This window comes from Balaenoptera acutorostrata, chromosome 3, assembly GCF_949987535.1.
Source record: "Balaenoptera acutorostrata chromosome 3, mBalAcu1.1, whole genome shotgun sequence".
In the NCBI taxonomy this organism is placed as follows: Eukaryota; Metazoa; Chordata; class Mammalia; order Artiodactyla; family Balaenopteridae; genus Balaenoptera; species Balaenoptera acutorostrata.
In genome coordinates this window covers 135,045,635-135,062,802 of record NC_080066.1, presented here as the reverse complement: position 1 = coordinate 135,062,802, position 17,168 = coordinate 135,045,635, and the positions used below count along the sequence as shown (strand labels likewise).

Below are 17,168 nucleotides of genomic sequence, written 5' to 3'. Positions count from 1 at the left end.
CCTTATGTATTGAGGTGCTCCTATGTTGGGTGCATATATATTTATAATTGTTATATCTTCTTCTTGGATTGATCCCTGGATCATTATGTAGTGTCCTTCCTTGTCTCTTGTAACATTCTTTATTTTAAAGTCTATTTTATCTGATATGAGTATAGCTACTCCAGCTTTCTTTTGATTTCCATTTGCATGGAATATCTTTTTCCATCCCCTCACTTTCAGTCTGTATGTGTCCCTAGGTCTGAAGTGGGTCTCTTGTAGACAGCATATATATGGGTCTTGTTTTTGTATCCATTCAGCCAGTCTATGTCTTTTGGTTGGGGCATTTAATCCATTCACGTTTAAGGTAATTATCGATATGTATGTTCCTATGACCATTTTCTTAATTGTTTGGGGTTTGTTTTTGTAGATCCTTTTCTTCTCTTGTGTTTCCCACTTAGAGAAGTTCCTTTAGCATTTGTTGTAGAGCTGGTTTGGTGGTGCTGAATTCTCTTAGCTTTTGCTTGTCTGTAAAGCTTTTGATTTCTCCATCAAATCTAAATGAGATCCTTGCTGGGTAGAGTAATCTTGGTTGTAGGTTCTTCCCTTTCATCACTTTAAGTATTTCATGCCACTCCCTTCTGGCTTGCAGAGTTTCTGCTGAGAAATCAGCTGTTAACCTTATGGGGGTTCCCTTGTATGTTATTTGTCGTTTTTCCCTTGCTGCTTTCAATAATTTTTCTTTGTCTTTAATTTTTGCCACTTTGATTACTATGTGTCTCGGCGTGTTTCTCCTTGGGTTTATTCTGTATGGGACTCTCTGCGCTTCCTGGACTTGGGTGGCTATTTCCTTTCCCATGTTAGGGAAGTTTTCGATTATAATCTCTTCAAATATTTTCTCTGGTCCTTTCTCTCTCTCTTCTCCTTCTGGGACCCCTATAATGCGAATGTTGTTGCGTTTAATGTTGTCCCAGAGGTCTCTTAGGCTGTCTTCATTTCTTTTTATTCTTTTTTCTTTAGTCTGTTCCGCAGCAGTGAATTCCACCATTCTGTCTTCCAGGTCACTTATCCGTTCTTCTGCCTCAGTTATTCTGCTATTGATTCCTTCTAGTGTAGTTTTCATTTCAGTTATTGTATTGGTCATCTCTGTTTGTTTGTTCTTTAATTCTTCTAGGTCTTTGTTAATCATTTCTTGCATCTTCTCAATCTTTGCCTCCATTCTTATTCCGAGGTCCTGGATCATCTTCACTATCATTATTCTGAATTCTTTTTCTGGAAGGTTGCCTATCTCCACTTCATTTAGTTGTTTTTCTGGGGGTTTTTCTTGTTCCTTCATCTGGTACATAGCCCTCTGCCTTTTCATCTTCTCTGTCTTTCTGTAACTGTGGTTTTTGGTCCACAGGCTGCAGGATTGTAGTTTTTCTTGCTTCTGTTGTCTGCCCTCTGGTGGTTGAGGCTATATCCATTCCCTTTGTCTTTATTGTAATTTCCAATTTGCTTTTTTAATGCTGATATCTTCTGGCAAAATGGTGGCCACCAGTCTTACAGGCAGCAGTGTCTCTGAGTTTTTCAGGTGTAAAGTAATCAACTGAAACCAGGTCCCCCTAAAACCAAGCTCCCCTGAAGAGTTTATGGTTAACCTCTCTGTACAAAACTTTATTCCCTGTCTTGTCCCCTCTGACCTCAATCCTGTGCATGCTGAAGACTAATCAACCAGAGTCAGAGGACTAAAATTTCTGTTGTCAATAACCTTGGTAATGTGCTAAAGTTGCTATTGTCAATTACTTATCAGTAACATACAGGTTGTTTTCTCTAGGGCAGGATGAGCTAACAGATCACCCGGGCCATTGGACCATCAGACCAGAGACTCATAAACTGTAGGCATCCAGACTCTTGAAACTACGATTAAGAAATGTCACAGGGACTTCCCTGGGGGTCCAGTGGTTAAGACTCTATGCTTCCAATGCAGGGGGTGCAGGTTCGATCCCTGGTTGGGGAACTGGGATCCCACATGCCACGTGGTGCAGCCAAAAAAAAAACAAATTTCACAAGGCAGAGAAAGACAAATATCATATGATGTCACTTATATGTGGAATCTTAAAAAATGATACAAATGAACTTACTTACAAAACAGAAATAGACTCAACAGACATAGAAAAATAACCTATGGTTACCAAAGGGGATAGAAGGAGGGTGGGATAAATTAGGAGTTTGGGATTAGCATATACACACTACTGTAATATAAAATAGGTAAACAACAAGGACCTACCGTATAGCACAGGGTACTATACTAACTATCTTGTAATAACCTATAATGGAAAATAATCTGAAAAAGAATATATATATGTATAACTGAATCACTTTGCTGTACACTTGAAACTGACACAACATTGTAAATTAACTATACTTCAATTTTTAAAAAATGGAGGGCTTCCCTGGTGGCACAGTGGTTGAGAATCTGCCTGCCAATGCAGGGGACACGGGTTCGAGCCCTGGTCTGGGAAGATCCCACATGCCAAGGAGCAACTAGGCCTGTGAGCCACAACTACTGAGCCTGCGCGTCTGGAGCCTGTGCTCCGCAACAAGAGAGGCCGCCATAGTGAGAGGCCCGCGCACCGCGATGAAGAGTGGCCCCCACTTGCTGCAACTAGAGAAAGCCCTCGCACAGAAACGAAGACCCAACACAGACAAAAATAAAAAAAAAAAAAGACCAAGTGGCAGTGGATCTGAGGCTTGTCTCCCACTCCCTTGCTTGGCGCCCTCCAGTAAACCCTTACTTTGCTGCAAACACCTGCTGTCAGAGTTTGATTTTCTACCCACAGGCACACAAGCCCTTGCTCAGTCAGGCAACCAAAGGGCATCAGGAGACTCTCACATGAAGAACTGTTCCATCAAGATCATAAACATCTATCATCCCCTCTCACATCTGTGTTCTTACTGAGAGAACAGCTATAAAACACAACTGAGCCAACAAAACAAAACAAAAACAGGGCATAGCAACACTTTCTATTACTCTAGTGTTTACTCTAAACACTCCAGTGTTTTAAGACCTGTGTCCGAAAACTGTCAAACTGCTTGCTGAATTACTGACCATGCAAAATTTTTTTCCCTTTGCCTCCAGAGATCCCACAAAACAATGGAAAAGAAATGAAAATAGAAAGTAAATAAATCCACAAAATCAATGATGAAGTGAAAGGGATGAGGGACATCCATGCATGACAGAATTCAGTAAATTTAGGACAAAAAGAGAGGGATGCCCAATGAAGCAAGGCAGGGAAATTATAACCTAGGCCAGCTGTTTTCTTAACTGGCCTACTAATCACCAAGAGATCTCATTAAACTGCAGATTATGGTTCAGTAAGTCTAGGGTGGGGCATGAGGTTCTGCATCTCTAAAAAGCTCCCAGGTGATGCCACTGAGGCTGTTCTGGTCCGAGGACCACCTGTTGAGTAAGTAACAAGGGAGAATATATAAGGAGGGGCTATGGCCCAGGAGGGCACAGCCTGCCCTGTGGAACATGAGAGAGGATACCGATCAGGGCAGGAGTGAGACGTGGGGCTGGAGCCAAGGAGATTAAGTGTAAGTCTGTATTTCAAGGGTTGAGAACCCATTACCATAGGGTCCAGACAGGTAAAGGGAAGAAAGCTAGTACAGTTGCACCCTAGGCCATTGCTGTAGAATTTGAGCCCAGAGTTACCCAATCTTACAATTTTCGGTAGAAGACAGAAGTCTAGAATTTGTGTGAAGTCTCCTGAATTTGTTTCATTTTTGGCAACTAATTAAAATGGAAGGCTATTCTAAAGAAAGTGAGCAAATTTCCTAGGGGGAACCAGAGCAGTGAGTTCTGGTATTCCGAAGGCAGGGGTGGGGGGCTGAGGGGAAGGCGGAGGGTAAGGGAGTGGTGTTCCTGATGGTTACAAAGACTGAGAAGGAAGGAATAAGCCAGAGACAAAACACAGATGCCAGGACAATGACTGATCAGGTAGTAGCCAGGATTTGGAAAATCACAAAGATAAGATTCAGGGATTTGGTGGAGGTAAAAGGTAGAATCCCACTTCAGTTTGACACAGGGAACTTCTCCACTAAGTGACAGGTGGTCATGATCCCGCCCTGTGGAGAAGGACTCCTAGCATGCTACTTGGTCACATCGTCATGGAAATGTACATTATTAGCTTTCCACCTTGTTAAGGTGAACTCATAGACAAATTATGGACGTTTGAATGGTGCTTCTGGAACAGAATGAAAATGTTATATATTGACAATGTAAAAGTAAAGGTACAGCCTTTAGGTGAAGGGAAGAGGGTAAGGAATTAGAATGTTAATATCCTCTGCTGACTAAGCAGGTCATTTCACTTTCCTTGGTGACTGGAGCCAAAGCTGAGACTTAAGTATGTTGATTGAAGATACAGAGGTGACTAGAGTAAGAACTAAGAACAATGATATCACTAAGGGAGAGAGGGATTAAATGGGCTAAATTCTTGTCTTTCATGGTGGGAAGTTAAAACTAAATGTCCAAAGTTGATTAGTAAGAAATAGCAGTAGAAGCATATTGTTTTGAGATGTGTGGGTTTGCGAAAAACCCAAAGCAAAAAGTGTTGCTTGGGCTTCCCTGGTGGCGCAGTGGTTGAGAATCTGCCTGCTAATGCAGGGGACACGGGTTCGAGCCCTGGTCTGGGAAGATCCCACATGCCACGGAGCAGCTGGGCCCGTGAGCCACAATTGCTGAGCCTGCGCGTCTGGAGCCTGTGCCCCGCAACGGGAGGGGCCGCGATGGAGAAAGGCCCGCGCACTGCGATGAAGAGCGGTCCCCGCACCGCGATGAAGAGTGGCCCCCGCTTGCCGCAACTGGAGAAAGCCCTCGCACGAACCGAAGACCCAATACAGACAAAAATAAATTAATTAATTAATTAAAAAGAAAATCCTTAAAAAAAAAAAAAAAAAAGTGTTGCTTAAAATACGCCTCTGGGCTTCCCTGGTGGCGCAGTGGTTTGAGCCCTGGTCTGGGAAGATCCCACATGCTGCGGAGCGACTAAGCTTGTGCGCCACAACTACTGAGCCTGTGCTCTAGAGGCCACAAGCCACAACTACCGAAGCCCGCGTGCCACAACTACTGAACATCGCGCACCTAGAGCCCAGGCTCCGCAACAAGAGAAGCCACGGCGATGAGAAGCCCACACACTGCAACGAAAAGTAGCTCCCATTTGCTGCAACTAGAAAAAGCCCGCGCGCAGCAAAGAAGACCCAACGCAGCCGAAAAAAAAAAAATATATATATATATATATAATATATAATATATATATATATATATATGCCTCTGATGAGCAGAGCTGAGGGTGGAACTGTGGCTTCCCACATCATAAGGTCATCTTTTCTATTTGGTTTTTGGACTATATGTGTGTATCACTTTAATTATAAATGTGTGTGTGTGTAGATATAGATAGATATTTTTAAAGCATACACTGAGTGGTAAATTATAGGACAAATATCATAGAGAACATCTCAGTTCACATGAAGGAAGTGGCTGTAAAGGAAATGTGTTGAACTCATACACAGTACTGAGTGACTTTAAGAAGGAAGGAAGGAGCAAGCGTGGTAAAATGTTCACAGTTAGGGGATCTTGTAGAAGGGTACAGGGGAATTTTTTGTGCTATTTTTGTGAATTTCAATCTAAAATGATTTCAGTATGAAATGTTTTTAAAAACTCTGAAAATCAGGTAGTTTTTCTTCCTCTTCCCCATAAAAGGCATTTCAGAATCTTTGAAAAGTAGCTTTCAATAAATTCCAAATGTGGGCTCCAAATTACAAAATTGTGTTTGGGATAACATCTAGATATTTGAAGGCTAAAGAGAAATAACAGGTCCTGTGCTTTGCAGGAAAGCATTAAGATCTGCTTGATAGCTGAGAGGGACAGGATGGGCAGGCTTGGGGGGTAGGCACTGAGCTGACCAGTGCAGAGCCCGGAGGTGCCGCTGTGCTGTGGTCTGTGACTCTGCCAGAGACAGAGCTGGCAGGGGCTGACGAAGGCAAGCTTTACACTGCTGGATCAGGAGATAACATTCTCCACTGACTGTACAACTTACATTCCTTTAGCTGCCCCCTACACATTGGGCAAGATTGTAACCTAATTGGACATCTGTTAGGAAAAGTCCAACTGTTCCTTTTCCGTTTATTTTGATGGGAAATGAATCCTGTTTAAAACATACATTTTATCAATAGCATTTATTGATGGCTTAGCGTATGAGAGGCACTGATCTCACATCTTCTTGAGCTGGGTTCTCTTATTCCCATTTTACAGATAAAGAGGCAGAGTTTAGAAGCTAAATAACTTACACAAGGTCACATTGCTTGTACTTTAGATTTTTATGTAAGTTCAGAATAAGGAAAAATACCTTACAAGCAAACAGTAATTTACTTATCAATACAAATTGAAGACCCTTCTGCTGTACAGCGAAGTGAATCAGCTATACGTATACATATATCCCCTCTTTTTTGTATTTCCTTCACATTTAGGTCACCACAGAACATTGAGTAGAGTTCCCTGTGCTATACAGCAGGTTCTCATTAATTACCTATTTTATACATAGTAGTGTACATATGGCTGTCAATCCCAATCTCCCAATTCATCCCACCCCCTTTTCCCCCCTTGGTGTCCATACATTTGTTCTCCCTTTTTTAAAATTTATTAATTTATTTATTTTCGGCTGCGTTGGGTCTTCGTTGCTGCACACAGGCTTTCTCTAGTTGCAGTGAGTGGGGGCTACTCTTCGTTGCAGTGCGCGTGCTTCTCGTTGCGGTGGCTTCTCTTGTTGCAGAGCACGGGCTCTAGGCATGTGGGCTTCAGTAGTTGTGACACGCAGGCTCAGTACTTGTGGTGCATGGGCTTAGTTGCTCCGTGGAATGTGGGATCTTCCTGGACCAGGGCTCGAACCTGTGTCCCCTGCATTGGCAGGTGGATTCTTAATCACTGCACCACCAGGGAAGCCCCATACATTTGTTCTCTTAAAGTGATTGTCCTTGAGTGATAGTGATGAAGTACTCTATCGTTAATAGATTTTTATCAAATTAACTGGGTAGTAAGCCAGTTTTTTAAAAAAGTAGTTATGAAAGTTTTGTTGTAACATGGAAAAATTAATATAGTGGTAAAAGAAAAAAGTATGTTGCCAATGTAATATAAAAATACAAAATAAAACCACCATTTGGGCTTCCCTGGTGGCGCAGTGGTTGAGAATCTGCCTGCCAATGCAGGGGACACGGGTTCGAGCCCTGGTCTGGGAAGATCCCACATGCCGCGGAGCAACTGAGCCCGTGAGCCACAATTACTGAGCCTGCGCGTCTGGAGCCTGTGCTCCGCAACAAGAGAGGCCGCGACAGTGAGAGGCCCGTGCACCGCGATGAAGAGTGGCCCCCGCCTGCCACAACTAGAGAAAGCCCTCGCACAGAAACGAAGACCCAACACAGCCATAAATAAATAAATAAATAAATTTAAAAAAAATACTTGTCATCATTTTTCAAATTAGAAAACCTATACATAATTAATAAAAATATGTTTGCTTAGCAATCACAAAAACCTATTTAATGAATATCAAAGTAAAAGGCTTGCCTGCAGGAATTCAAACAACATAAAAATTTTTTAAAAAATCAGACTTGGAAGGATAAAGGGAATTTAAAGTGAAGAATATTTACACTTAAAACATGGAAAATTCATATACTGTTTGCTAAATGGTTTAGCAATAACTTGACTGTTATTTTGCTTTAAACGTATTTGCCAGCCTGCTCCCAGTGGAAAGAAAGAGAAAATGTCAGGGTAGACCCTTGTTCAGAAAAATCAGATTATTTCCTGGGTCTCTCCCGATCGTCAACAATAGTTGTTGAGGATTCACTGAGGGTACTCCTTTTCCTTCTGGTCAGAAAACCCTGGGAATAAATCTGTTCTGCTCTGTTTGCATGGCACAAAAATACCCACCCAGCTGCTTTCAAAGAGACTGTGGTGGCCTCAGCTGATGACTCTTTGCTCAGTGTTGTAAAATCCCAAGAGAAAGACGGTGTATAAACATAACCTTTGCTCAATTTCCCTCTAGCCAACGTAATTCTAATATTTATGGAAGGTTGCAAGGAGCCACTTGATGCAGGAGCCAGGTGACCATAATGACAGAGAAAATTCACCTGAATTGGCTCAAGATGTGTGTTGCCGGGAAACTATGTCCAGGGGCAAATAATCATATTGATTCCCAGGAGATGATGACACTAAGTAAGTGAACAGACAGGTGCAGCCACATAAACACCCTTTAGGCTTTTTTTTTTCTTTGAAAGACGAAAGCCTTGGTCTCATTTTGTATTAAAGCTGAAGGAAGACTTTGAGGACAAAGAGGCGTAAGGAATGATCATTTACTATAATCATCATCATAATTATTACTTATGGTACTTTTGCAAGGTCCTTTGCATACATTATTTCTAATTCTCAAAACAACTTTTCCCTTTTTACAAGTGAGGAGATTGCAGCCCAGAGAGATTATTTCCCCAAGGTCACACAGTAAAGGGCAGAATTAGGATTTGGAATCCAGGTCTGTCAGACATCAGCCTGGACTATTTTTACCATATCTGCCAAATGGTCATTTCCTTGTGGTCAGAGGAAAATATTAAAATAAAAGAAACTAGGGCTTCCCTGGTGGCGCAGTGGTTAAGAATCTGCCTGCCAATGCAAGGGACACGAGTTTCAGCCCTGGCCCAGGAAGATCCCACATGCCGTGGAGCAACTAAGCCCGTGAGCCACAACTACTGAGCCTGAGCTCTAGAGCCCGCAAGCCACAGCTACTGAGCCCACATGACACAACTACTGAAGCCTGCGCGCCTAGAGCCCGTGCTCTGCAACGAGAAGCCCCCACCATGAGAAGCCCGTGCACCGCAATGAAGAGTAGTCCCCGCTCGCCGCAACTAGAGAAAGCCCGTGTGCAGCAATGAAGACCCAACACAGCCAAAAATAAAAAATTAAATAAAATAAATAAATAAATTAAAAAAATAAAAGAAACTACTTTGTGGGCCCAAAAGGATGTTGAATATGGCTTTAAATTTTGTTTATGGAAATGAGTTGGATGTATGTTTGCCAGTGAAAATTTTTTCTGATGTTTTCCTGATAATATGAGGGGAAAATATTTTGGGTCCCAATTAGATTTCAAGTGTGTAGAGGGTAGGATCACATCTCTCTTGTGTCCATGATGCCTATTGCAAAATGGGAGCAGAGGGAAATAGCAAAGCCTCCAAGGTTGAAGTCAGCTAGGTGTCACTTGCTAGCTGCATGACCTTGGAGGGGTCCCTTACATCATCTGAGTTTCATCTACATATAAGGATAACAGTACCCATGTTGCAGAGGCGTATAAGGGATCTGAATTTTACTTCACAATCCTGGAGGCAGAAATCACGTTGTTTGGGGCTTCCCTGGTGGCACAGTGGTTAAGAATCCACCTGCCAATGCAGGGGACATGGGTTCGAGCTCTGGTCCGGGAAGATCCCACATGCCGCAGAGCAACTAAGCCCATGTGCCACAACTACCGAGCCTGCGTGCCACAAGTACTGAAGCCCGCGTGCCTAGAACCCATGCTCCGCAACAAGAGAAGCCACTGCAGTGAGAAGCCTGCACACAGCAACGAAGAGTAGGCCCCGCTTGCCACAACTAGAGAAAGCCCACGCGCATCAACAAAGACCCAACACTGCCAAAAATAAATAAATAAAATAAATAAATTTATAAAAAAAAAAAAAAAGAAATCATGTTATTTTCTAAATCAAATTTAACCTGACTTCAACCCCTATGTCAAGGTGGGGCACTCTTTTCTTGGAGGACTACACCAGAATGGGGTGTTGAGGTGGGTGTTTGAGGGGGTATGGAAAATAAAGGTCTTTATTGCTCAGTCCACCTGATTGCTACTGAGATGCTTGCCATCTAAGCTGTCTGAATCCCCATCAGAGAGGCAGCTCCACGCCTCCTCGGAAGCTCGGATCCCACTCTGCCTCACTGCTGCCTCCAGGGCCACGGCTCGTGGTGGCCAGTCTTTGGGTGGCCGGAAATAGCACTGTTCAGGAGTGGGCCTAGAGCTTCTACCACCTGGGGAAATTCCCCCCAAACTCCTCTTCCCTCGTCCAAGGAAGAGTTTCCCAACACATGTGGGTCTGTTACTACCACATCATAACATGATTTCAGAGGTACACTGAGACAGAACATTTCTTTTTTCTTTTTTGGACGCACCACACGGCATGTGGAATCGTAGCTCTCCGACCAGGGATGGAACCCATGCCCCCTGCAGTGGAAGGGCGGAGTCAACCACTGGACCACAAGGGAAGTCCTGAGACACAAGCAATTTTTATTTTAAGGGTTATATATTTACTTAATGTGTATTAACAACTTGAGCTCATATATTAAGCCCATGATATATAGCTTCCTTTAAAAATAACTTTAAGTAAAAATGTGAGTCAGTATTAAGTACATAATAATAATACCACCAGTAATAGCAGATATTGCAAAATTCTTGCAGGGCTCCAGGGATGCCTGGGATGTGGGAAACATTTGTCTAGGCACAGAGCTGTTCAATAGAAATATCATGTGAGCCACAAATGCAAGTCACCTATACAATTAAAATTTTTCTAGTTAGCCACATTAAAAAAGAAATGTGACATTAATTTTAATAATATATTTCATTCAACCCAGTATATCCAAAATATTGTCATTTCAACATGTAATCAATATAAAAGTTATTGATGAGATAGTTTACATTTTTTAATACTAAATTTTGAAACCCAGTATGTATTTTACACTTATAGCATTTGTTTCTTATTCAGACTAACGATATTTCAGGTGCTCAAGAGTGATATTGGCTAGTAGCTACTGCACTGCACAGCACAGGTTGAGGGGAAGTGAGGTTACATGCTGCCACTTAAGTTTCCAAATCCCACAGTGGTTGTCACCAAACATTTTTGCTCAAGTACCTCCAAAAGAATTTTAGAAATCTATGTGTCCGTCTACCTTTTCCCTGCCTCACACATACACTGTTAGACTGATTACTAAAAGTTTTATAAGATTGTAGTTGTAAAGGATATATTTGCAGTGTATTTTATTTTATTTTTTATTTTTACTCTATTGAAGTATAGTTGATTTACAATGTTGTGTTAATTTCTGCTGTACAGCAAAGTGTTTCAGTTATATATATATTCTTTTTCATATTCTTTTCCATTATGGTTTATCACAGGATATTGAATATAGTTCCCTGTGCCATACAGTAGGACCTTGTTGTTTATCCATCCTATATATACTAGCTTGCATCTGCTAATCCCAAACTCCCAATCCTTCCCTCCCCCTCCCCCTTCCCCCCTGGCAACCATAAGTCTGTTCTCTATGTCTGTGAGTCTGTTTCTTTTTCATAGATATGTTCACTTGTGTCATATTTTAGATTCCACATATAAGTGATATCATATGGTATTTGTCTTTCTCTTTCTGACTTACTTCGCTTAGTATGATGATCTCTAGTTTCATCCATGTTGCTGCAAATGGCATTATTTCATTCTTTTTTATGGCTGAGTAGTATTCCATTGTTTATATGTACCACATCTTCTTTATCCATTCATCTGTCGATGGACATTTAGGTTGTTTCAAGTCTTTTTTTTTTTCCCCCAAGTCTTGGCTATTGTGAATAGTGCTGCTATGAACACAGCAGTGCATGTATCTTTTTGAATTATAGCTTTGTCTGGATATATGCTCAGTAGTGGGATTGCTGGATCATATGGTAATTCTATTTTTAGTTTTCTGAGGAACCTCCATACTGTTTTCCACAGTGGCTGCACCAACGTACATTCCCACCAACAGTGTAGGAGGGTTCCCTTTTCTCCACACCCTCTCTAGAGTTTATTGTCTGTAGACTTTTTAATGATGGCCATTCTGACTGGTATGAGATGGAACCTCATTGTTATTTTGATTTGCATTTCTCTAATAATTAGGGATGATGAGCATCTTTTCATGTGCCTATTGGCCATCTGTATGTCTTCTTTGGAGATGTGGTGTATTTTAAACACGAACTTTAAAACAAAACCAGAACAGCATTCTGAGAGTAGCCAATGGAATGTAAATACATAGTAGTTTGTTACCACCATCCAGTTAAACAAATTATTGAATAAGCTCTTCTTTTTCTTCATTTTTCTCCTTAAATTTATATGTCCATTTCTCTTCCCTCTACTGAACTTTATTCAACATTCTTTTTTGAAAGTCTCTTGTTGATTGCCCTTATCAAGCCTCTGTGCAAAAAGAATTTGTGTATAATTTTTAAAATAAATTTATTTATTTTTGGCTGAGTTGGGTCTTTGTTGCTGTGTGCGGGCTTTCTCTAGTTGCGGCGAGCGGGGGCTACTCTTCATTCCAGTGCATGGGCTTCTCATTGCGGTGGCTTCTCTTGTTGCGGAGCATGGGCTGTAGGCATGAGGGCTTCAGTAGTTGCGGCACGTGGGCTCAGTAGTTGTGGCTCACGGACTCTAGAGCGCAGGCTCAGTAGTTGTGGCACACGGGCTTAGTTGCTCCATGGGATGCGGGATCTTCCCAGACCAGGGCTCAAACCTGTGTTCCCTGCATTGGCAGGCGGATTCTTAACCACTGCGCCACCAGGGAAGTCCCTTATTGATGTATAGTTGATATACAATATGATATTAGTTTCAGTTGTACAACATAGTGATTCAAAAATTTTATAGATTATATTCCACTTAAAGTTACTATAAAATATTGGGTTGGCCAAAAATTCCTTTGGTTTTTAAGTAAAAATAAAAGACACATTTTTCATTCTCACCAAGAGCTTTATTGAACAACGTATTCACTGTTTGTTCCATTACCTTCTGCAATTTTTCTGGCAAATTCATAATTCCATCTTCCCAAAACTTTTTATCTTTTTGAGCAAAGAACTGTCCGAGGTACCTTTTACAGTCTTCCAGGGAATTTACATTTTTTCCATTAAGAGAATTTTGTAAAGACCGAAATAAATGGATATCCAAAGGTGCAATGTCTGGTGAATAGGGCAGATGAATCAGAACTACCCAGCCAAGCTGTAACAGTTTTTGCCTGGTCATCAAAGAAACATGCGGTCTTGCATTATCCTGATGGAAGATTATGCGTTTTCTGTTGACTAATTCCGGACGCTTTTTGTTGAGTGCTGCTTTCAGTTGGTCTAACTGGGAGCAGTACTTGTTAGAACTGATCATTTGGTTTTGTGGAAGGAGCTCATAATAGAGGACTCCCTTCCAATCCCACCATATACACAACATCACCTTCTTTTGGTGTGGTTGGTGGTGGTTCATTTCACTTGCCGCACGATCTCTTCTCTTCCACATTATTATGCGGTATCCACTTTTCATTGCCCGTCACAATTTGTTTTAAAAACGGAACGTTTTCGTTACGTTTTAAGTAGAGAATCGCATGAGGAAATATGGTCAAGAAGGTTTTTTTCCGCTTAACTTATGTGGAACCCAACCATCAAAGCGATTAACATAACCAAGCTGGAAAAATGATATCAACGCTTGATTTGGATATTTTGAGTATGTCGGCTATCTCCCACGTGGTATAACGTTGATTGTTCTCAATTAATGTCTCGATTTGATCGCTACCAGCTTCAACTGGTCTACCCGACCATGGAGCATCATCCAGCGAGAAATCTCTAGCATGAAACTTCGCAAACCACTTTTGACACGTTCAATCAGTCACAGCACCTTCTTCATAGACTGTACAAATCTTCTTTAGCATTTCAGTTGTGTTTTTACCTTTCTTGAAATAATAAAGCACAATATGCCAAAAATGTTGCTTTTTTTCTTCCATCTTTAATAGTAAAATGGCTACACAAAGATTCACCAACTTTGATAATTTTTTTTTTAATGCACGCTGATATGACAGCTGTCACAATACAATCTAACAAAATTGTTTCAAATGAAGTTACAGACAACTAAGTGCTACTAGAGCCATCTTACGGAAAAAGCTGAATGAACTTTTTGGCCAACCCAATATTATAAAATATTGTCTATAGAGTCCCTGTGCTGTACAATATATCCTTGTAGCTTACTTGTTTTATACATAGTAATTTGTACCTCTTAGTCCCCTACCCCTATTTTGCCCTTACCCCTTTCCCTCTCGCACTGGTAACCACTAGTGTGTTCTCTATATATTGGAGTCTGTTTCTATTTTGTTATATTCATTTGTTTGTTTGATTTTTTAGATTCCACATAAAAGTGATAACATACAGTATTTGTCTTTCTCTGTCTGACTTATTTCAGTAAGCATAATATCCTCCAAGTCCATCCATGTTGTTGCAAATGGCAAAATTTCATTCTTTTTTTGACTGAGTAGTATTCCTATATATATATATATATATAGGAATATATATTCCTATATACATATGTGATATATATATATATCACATCTTTATCCATTCATCTACTGATGTACATTTAGGTTGCTTCCATATCTTGGCTATTGATAATCATCATCATCATCCTGCTATGAACATGGGGTGCATGAATCTTTTTGAACTAGTGTTTTTATTTTCTTTGGATATATACCCAGGAATGGAATTGCTGGATTATATGGTAGCTCTATTTTTAGTTTTTTGAGGAACCTCCATATTGTTTTCCATAGTGTTTGCACCAATTTACATTCCCACCAACAGTGTACAATGTGTTCCCTTTTCTCTACATCCTCGCCAACATTTGTTATTTGTGTTCTTTTTGATGATAGCCATTCTGACAGGTTTGAAATAATATCTCATTGTGTTTTTTTTTCAAGCAAACTTTTTATTTGAGTGTAACATACATAAAGAAATGTACACAAATCATGGGTGTCAAAAAGTAAGTACACCTATGTAGTTCGCTCACAGATAAAGAAATAAAACATGACTAACACCCAGAAATACCTCTCAGGGTCCTGCCCCAGTCACTGGGATCTCCCAAGGGGATCTCATTGTGGTTTTGATTTGCTTTTCCCTGATGATTAGTGATGTTGAGTATCTTTTCATGTGCTTGTCGGCCATATGTATGTTTTCTTTGGAAAAATGTCTATTCAGGTCTTCTGCCCATTTTTTAATTGGGTTGTTTGGTTTTTTGATATTGAGTTGTATGAGTTGTTTATATGTTTTGGATATTAACCCCTTATTGGTCATATCATTTGCAAATATTGCTCCCATTTGGTAGGTTGTCTTTTTCTTTTGTCGATGGTTTCCTTTACTGTTCAAAAGCTTTTGGGTTTGATTAGCTCCCATTTGTTTATTTTTTCTTTTGTTTCCTTTGTCTTAGGAGACAGGCCCCCAAAATATTACTATGACTTATGTCAAAGATTGTTTAACCTATGTTTTCTCCTAGGAGTTTTTTGGTTTCTGGTCTTCCACTTAGACCTTTAATCAATTTTGAGTTTATTTTTGTATGTGGTATTAGAGAATGTTATAATTTCATTCTTTCACACATAGCTGTCCAGTTTTCCCAGCACTACTTATTGAAGAGACTGTCTTTTCTCCATTGTATATTCTTGCCTCTTTTGTTGTAGATTTATTGGCCATACGTGTGTGGGTTTATTTCTGTTCCATTGATCTGTGTATCTGTTTTGTGTCAGTACTGTACTGTTTTGTTTACTGTATCTTTGTAATATCTTCTGAAGTCAGGGAGTATGAATACCTCTAGCTCTGTTCTTCTTTCTCAAGATAGCTTTGGTGAGTGAATGCATTTTAATATTAAAGATAAGCTGGTACAAAACTAGAATTTGATTTTCTTTCTGTTAAGAGGACAGAGTTTTCTTAGAATATTGATCTGCTTTTGATAACAGATTATAAAGTTTTTTTACCTTTTAAGTAATCTGTTGTAACTTTCTTTATTTGCCTTTGAAATCTTTTATTGTCACTTTGATTACATGAATAAATATTGTTTCACAGTGACTTATGATCCTATTTGACCAAGTGTTTAAACAAATTTTGATATCTTTTATTTTTTAATTTTTATTTATTTTATTTATTTATCTTTGGCTGTGTTGGGTCTTCGTTGCTGCGCATGGGCTTTCTCTAGTTGTGTCGACAGGCTTCTCATTGCGGTGGCTTCTCTTGTTTTGGAGCACGGGCTCTAGGCATACAGGCTTCAGTAGTTGTGGTGCATGGGCTCAGTAGCTGTGGCTTGCGGGCCCTAGAGCGCAGGCTCAGTAGTTGTAGCACCCGGGCTTAGTTGCTCTGCAGCATGTGGGATCTTCCTGGACCAGGGCTCGAACCTGTGTCCCCTGCATTGGCAGGCGGATTCTTAACCGCTGCGCCACCAGGGAAGCCCAAATTTTGATATCTTTGACAAACTTTCTGCAATCAAATTCTAAATGGAGTCCTTTTGACCTCTAGCTAACTTTGGGATGTTTCAGAGGGCCCTGAAACATCTCAAAAGAGCAATGTTAAATTAATTAGTTTTATTTGGTATGTTAAATTACATGGGAAGCATTGTCAAAGGGTGTTGGTAAACCTTCTTAGGTTATATTGTGTGGATAAACATTATTAATACAAATGATCTAGAAATTATATGAAATTTCTAAAATTCAGATATGTCCTGATATAATATTACCCATCACAATTCTAGTTATTATCTTAAAATATTGTATATTGCAGAAATAACCAAATTTCTTTGTCAACTGCATTGCGATTAGATCTTTAACCATGCCATTTTTGTTATTTATAAACAGTTATTATTTTACTCTGATGCTTTTGCAAAAAAGCTTCATCTTCAAGAAGATTCATAGAATGGACTTTTTGACATATACAGTTTTCTGATAACTTTCAGATCATACCATTGAATTGGGCAAGAAATTACAGAACACTAATGAAAAACTTGATGGCTCCATAAAACTGCTAAAAGAAGACCAAGATCAACAAGAATTAATCACATGGGACTGAATAAACTGATGAATATGATTATAATTTTTATGACTCTTTGTCTGAAATACTAAATTTTTGTTTTCCAGATATAAAGAAACATTTCCTTTTATACTATGACTTACAGCAATTTAGTAAATTATGCATTTGTAAACAGAATTGAAACATTTATCCCTACCTGATTCCTCCAGAATTTGGAAACTCTTAGTGAATATTCTTATTCTCATGGCAATATAGTTATTTACATAAGTTCATTAAGAATCTGTCTTCTTTATTATAATAGGACACATT

At 40.0% G+C, this 17,168-nt stretch overlaps 1 protein-coding gene across 1 annotated transcript in view; it reads left to right on the top strand.

Annotated features, from left to right (window-relative positions):
• The window catches only part of WDHD1 (WD repeat and HMG-box DNA binding protein 1), a 97,503-nt gene extending 80,612 nt beyond the window's left edge, over positions 1-16,891 (top strand). Inside the window, exon 26 of the mRNA XM_057544360.1 lies at positions 16,786-16,891. Coding sequence (XP_057400343.1) covers positions 16,786-16,848 — 63 coding nt within the window. The 3' untranslated portion in view covers positions 16,849-16,891. The remainder of the gene's footprint in view (positions 1-16,785) is intronic.
• Positions 16,892-17,168: the final 277 nt, after the last annotated feature.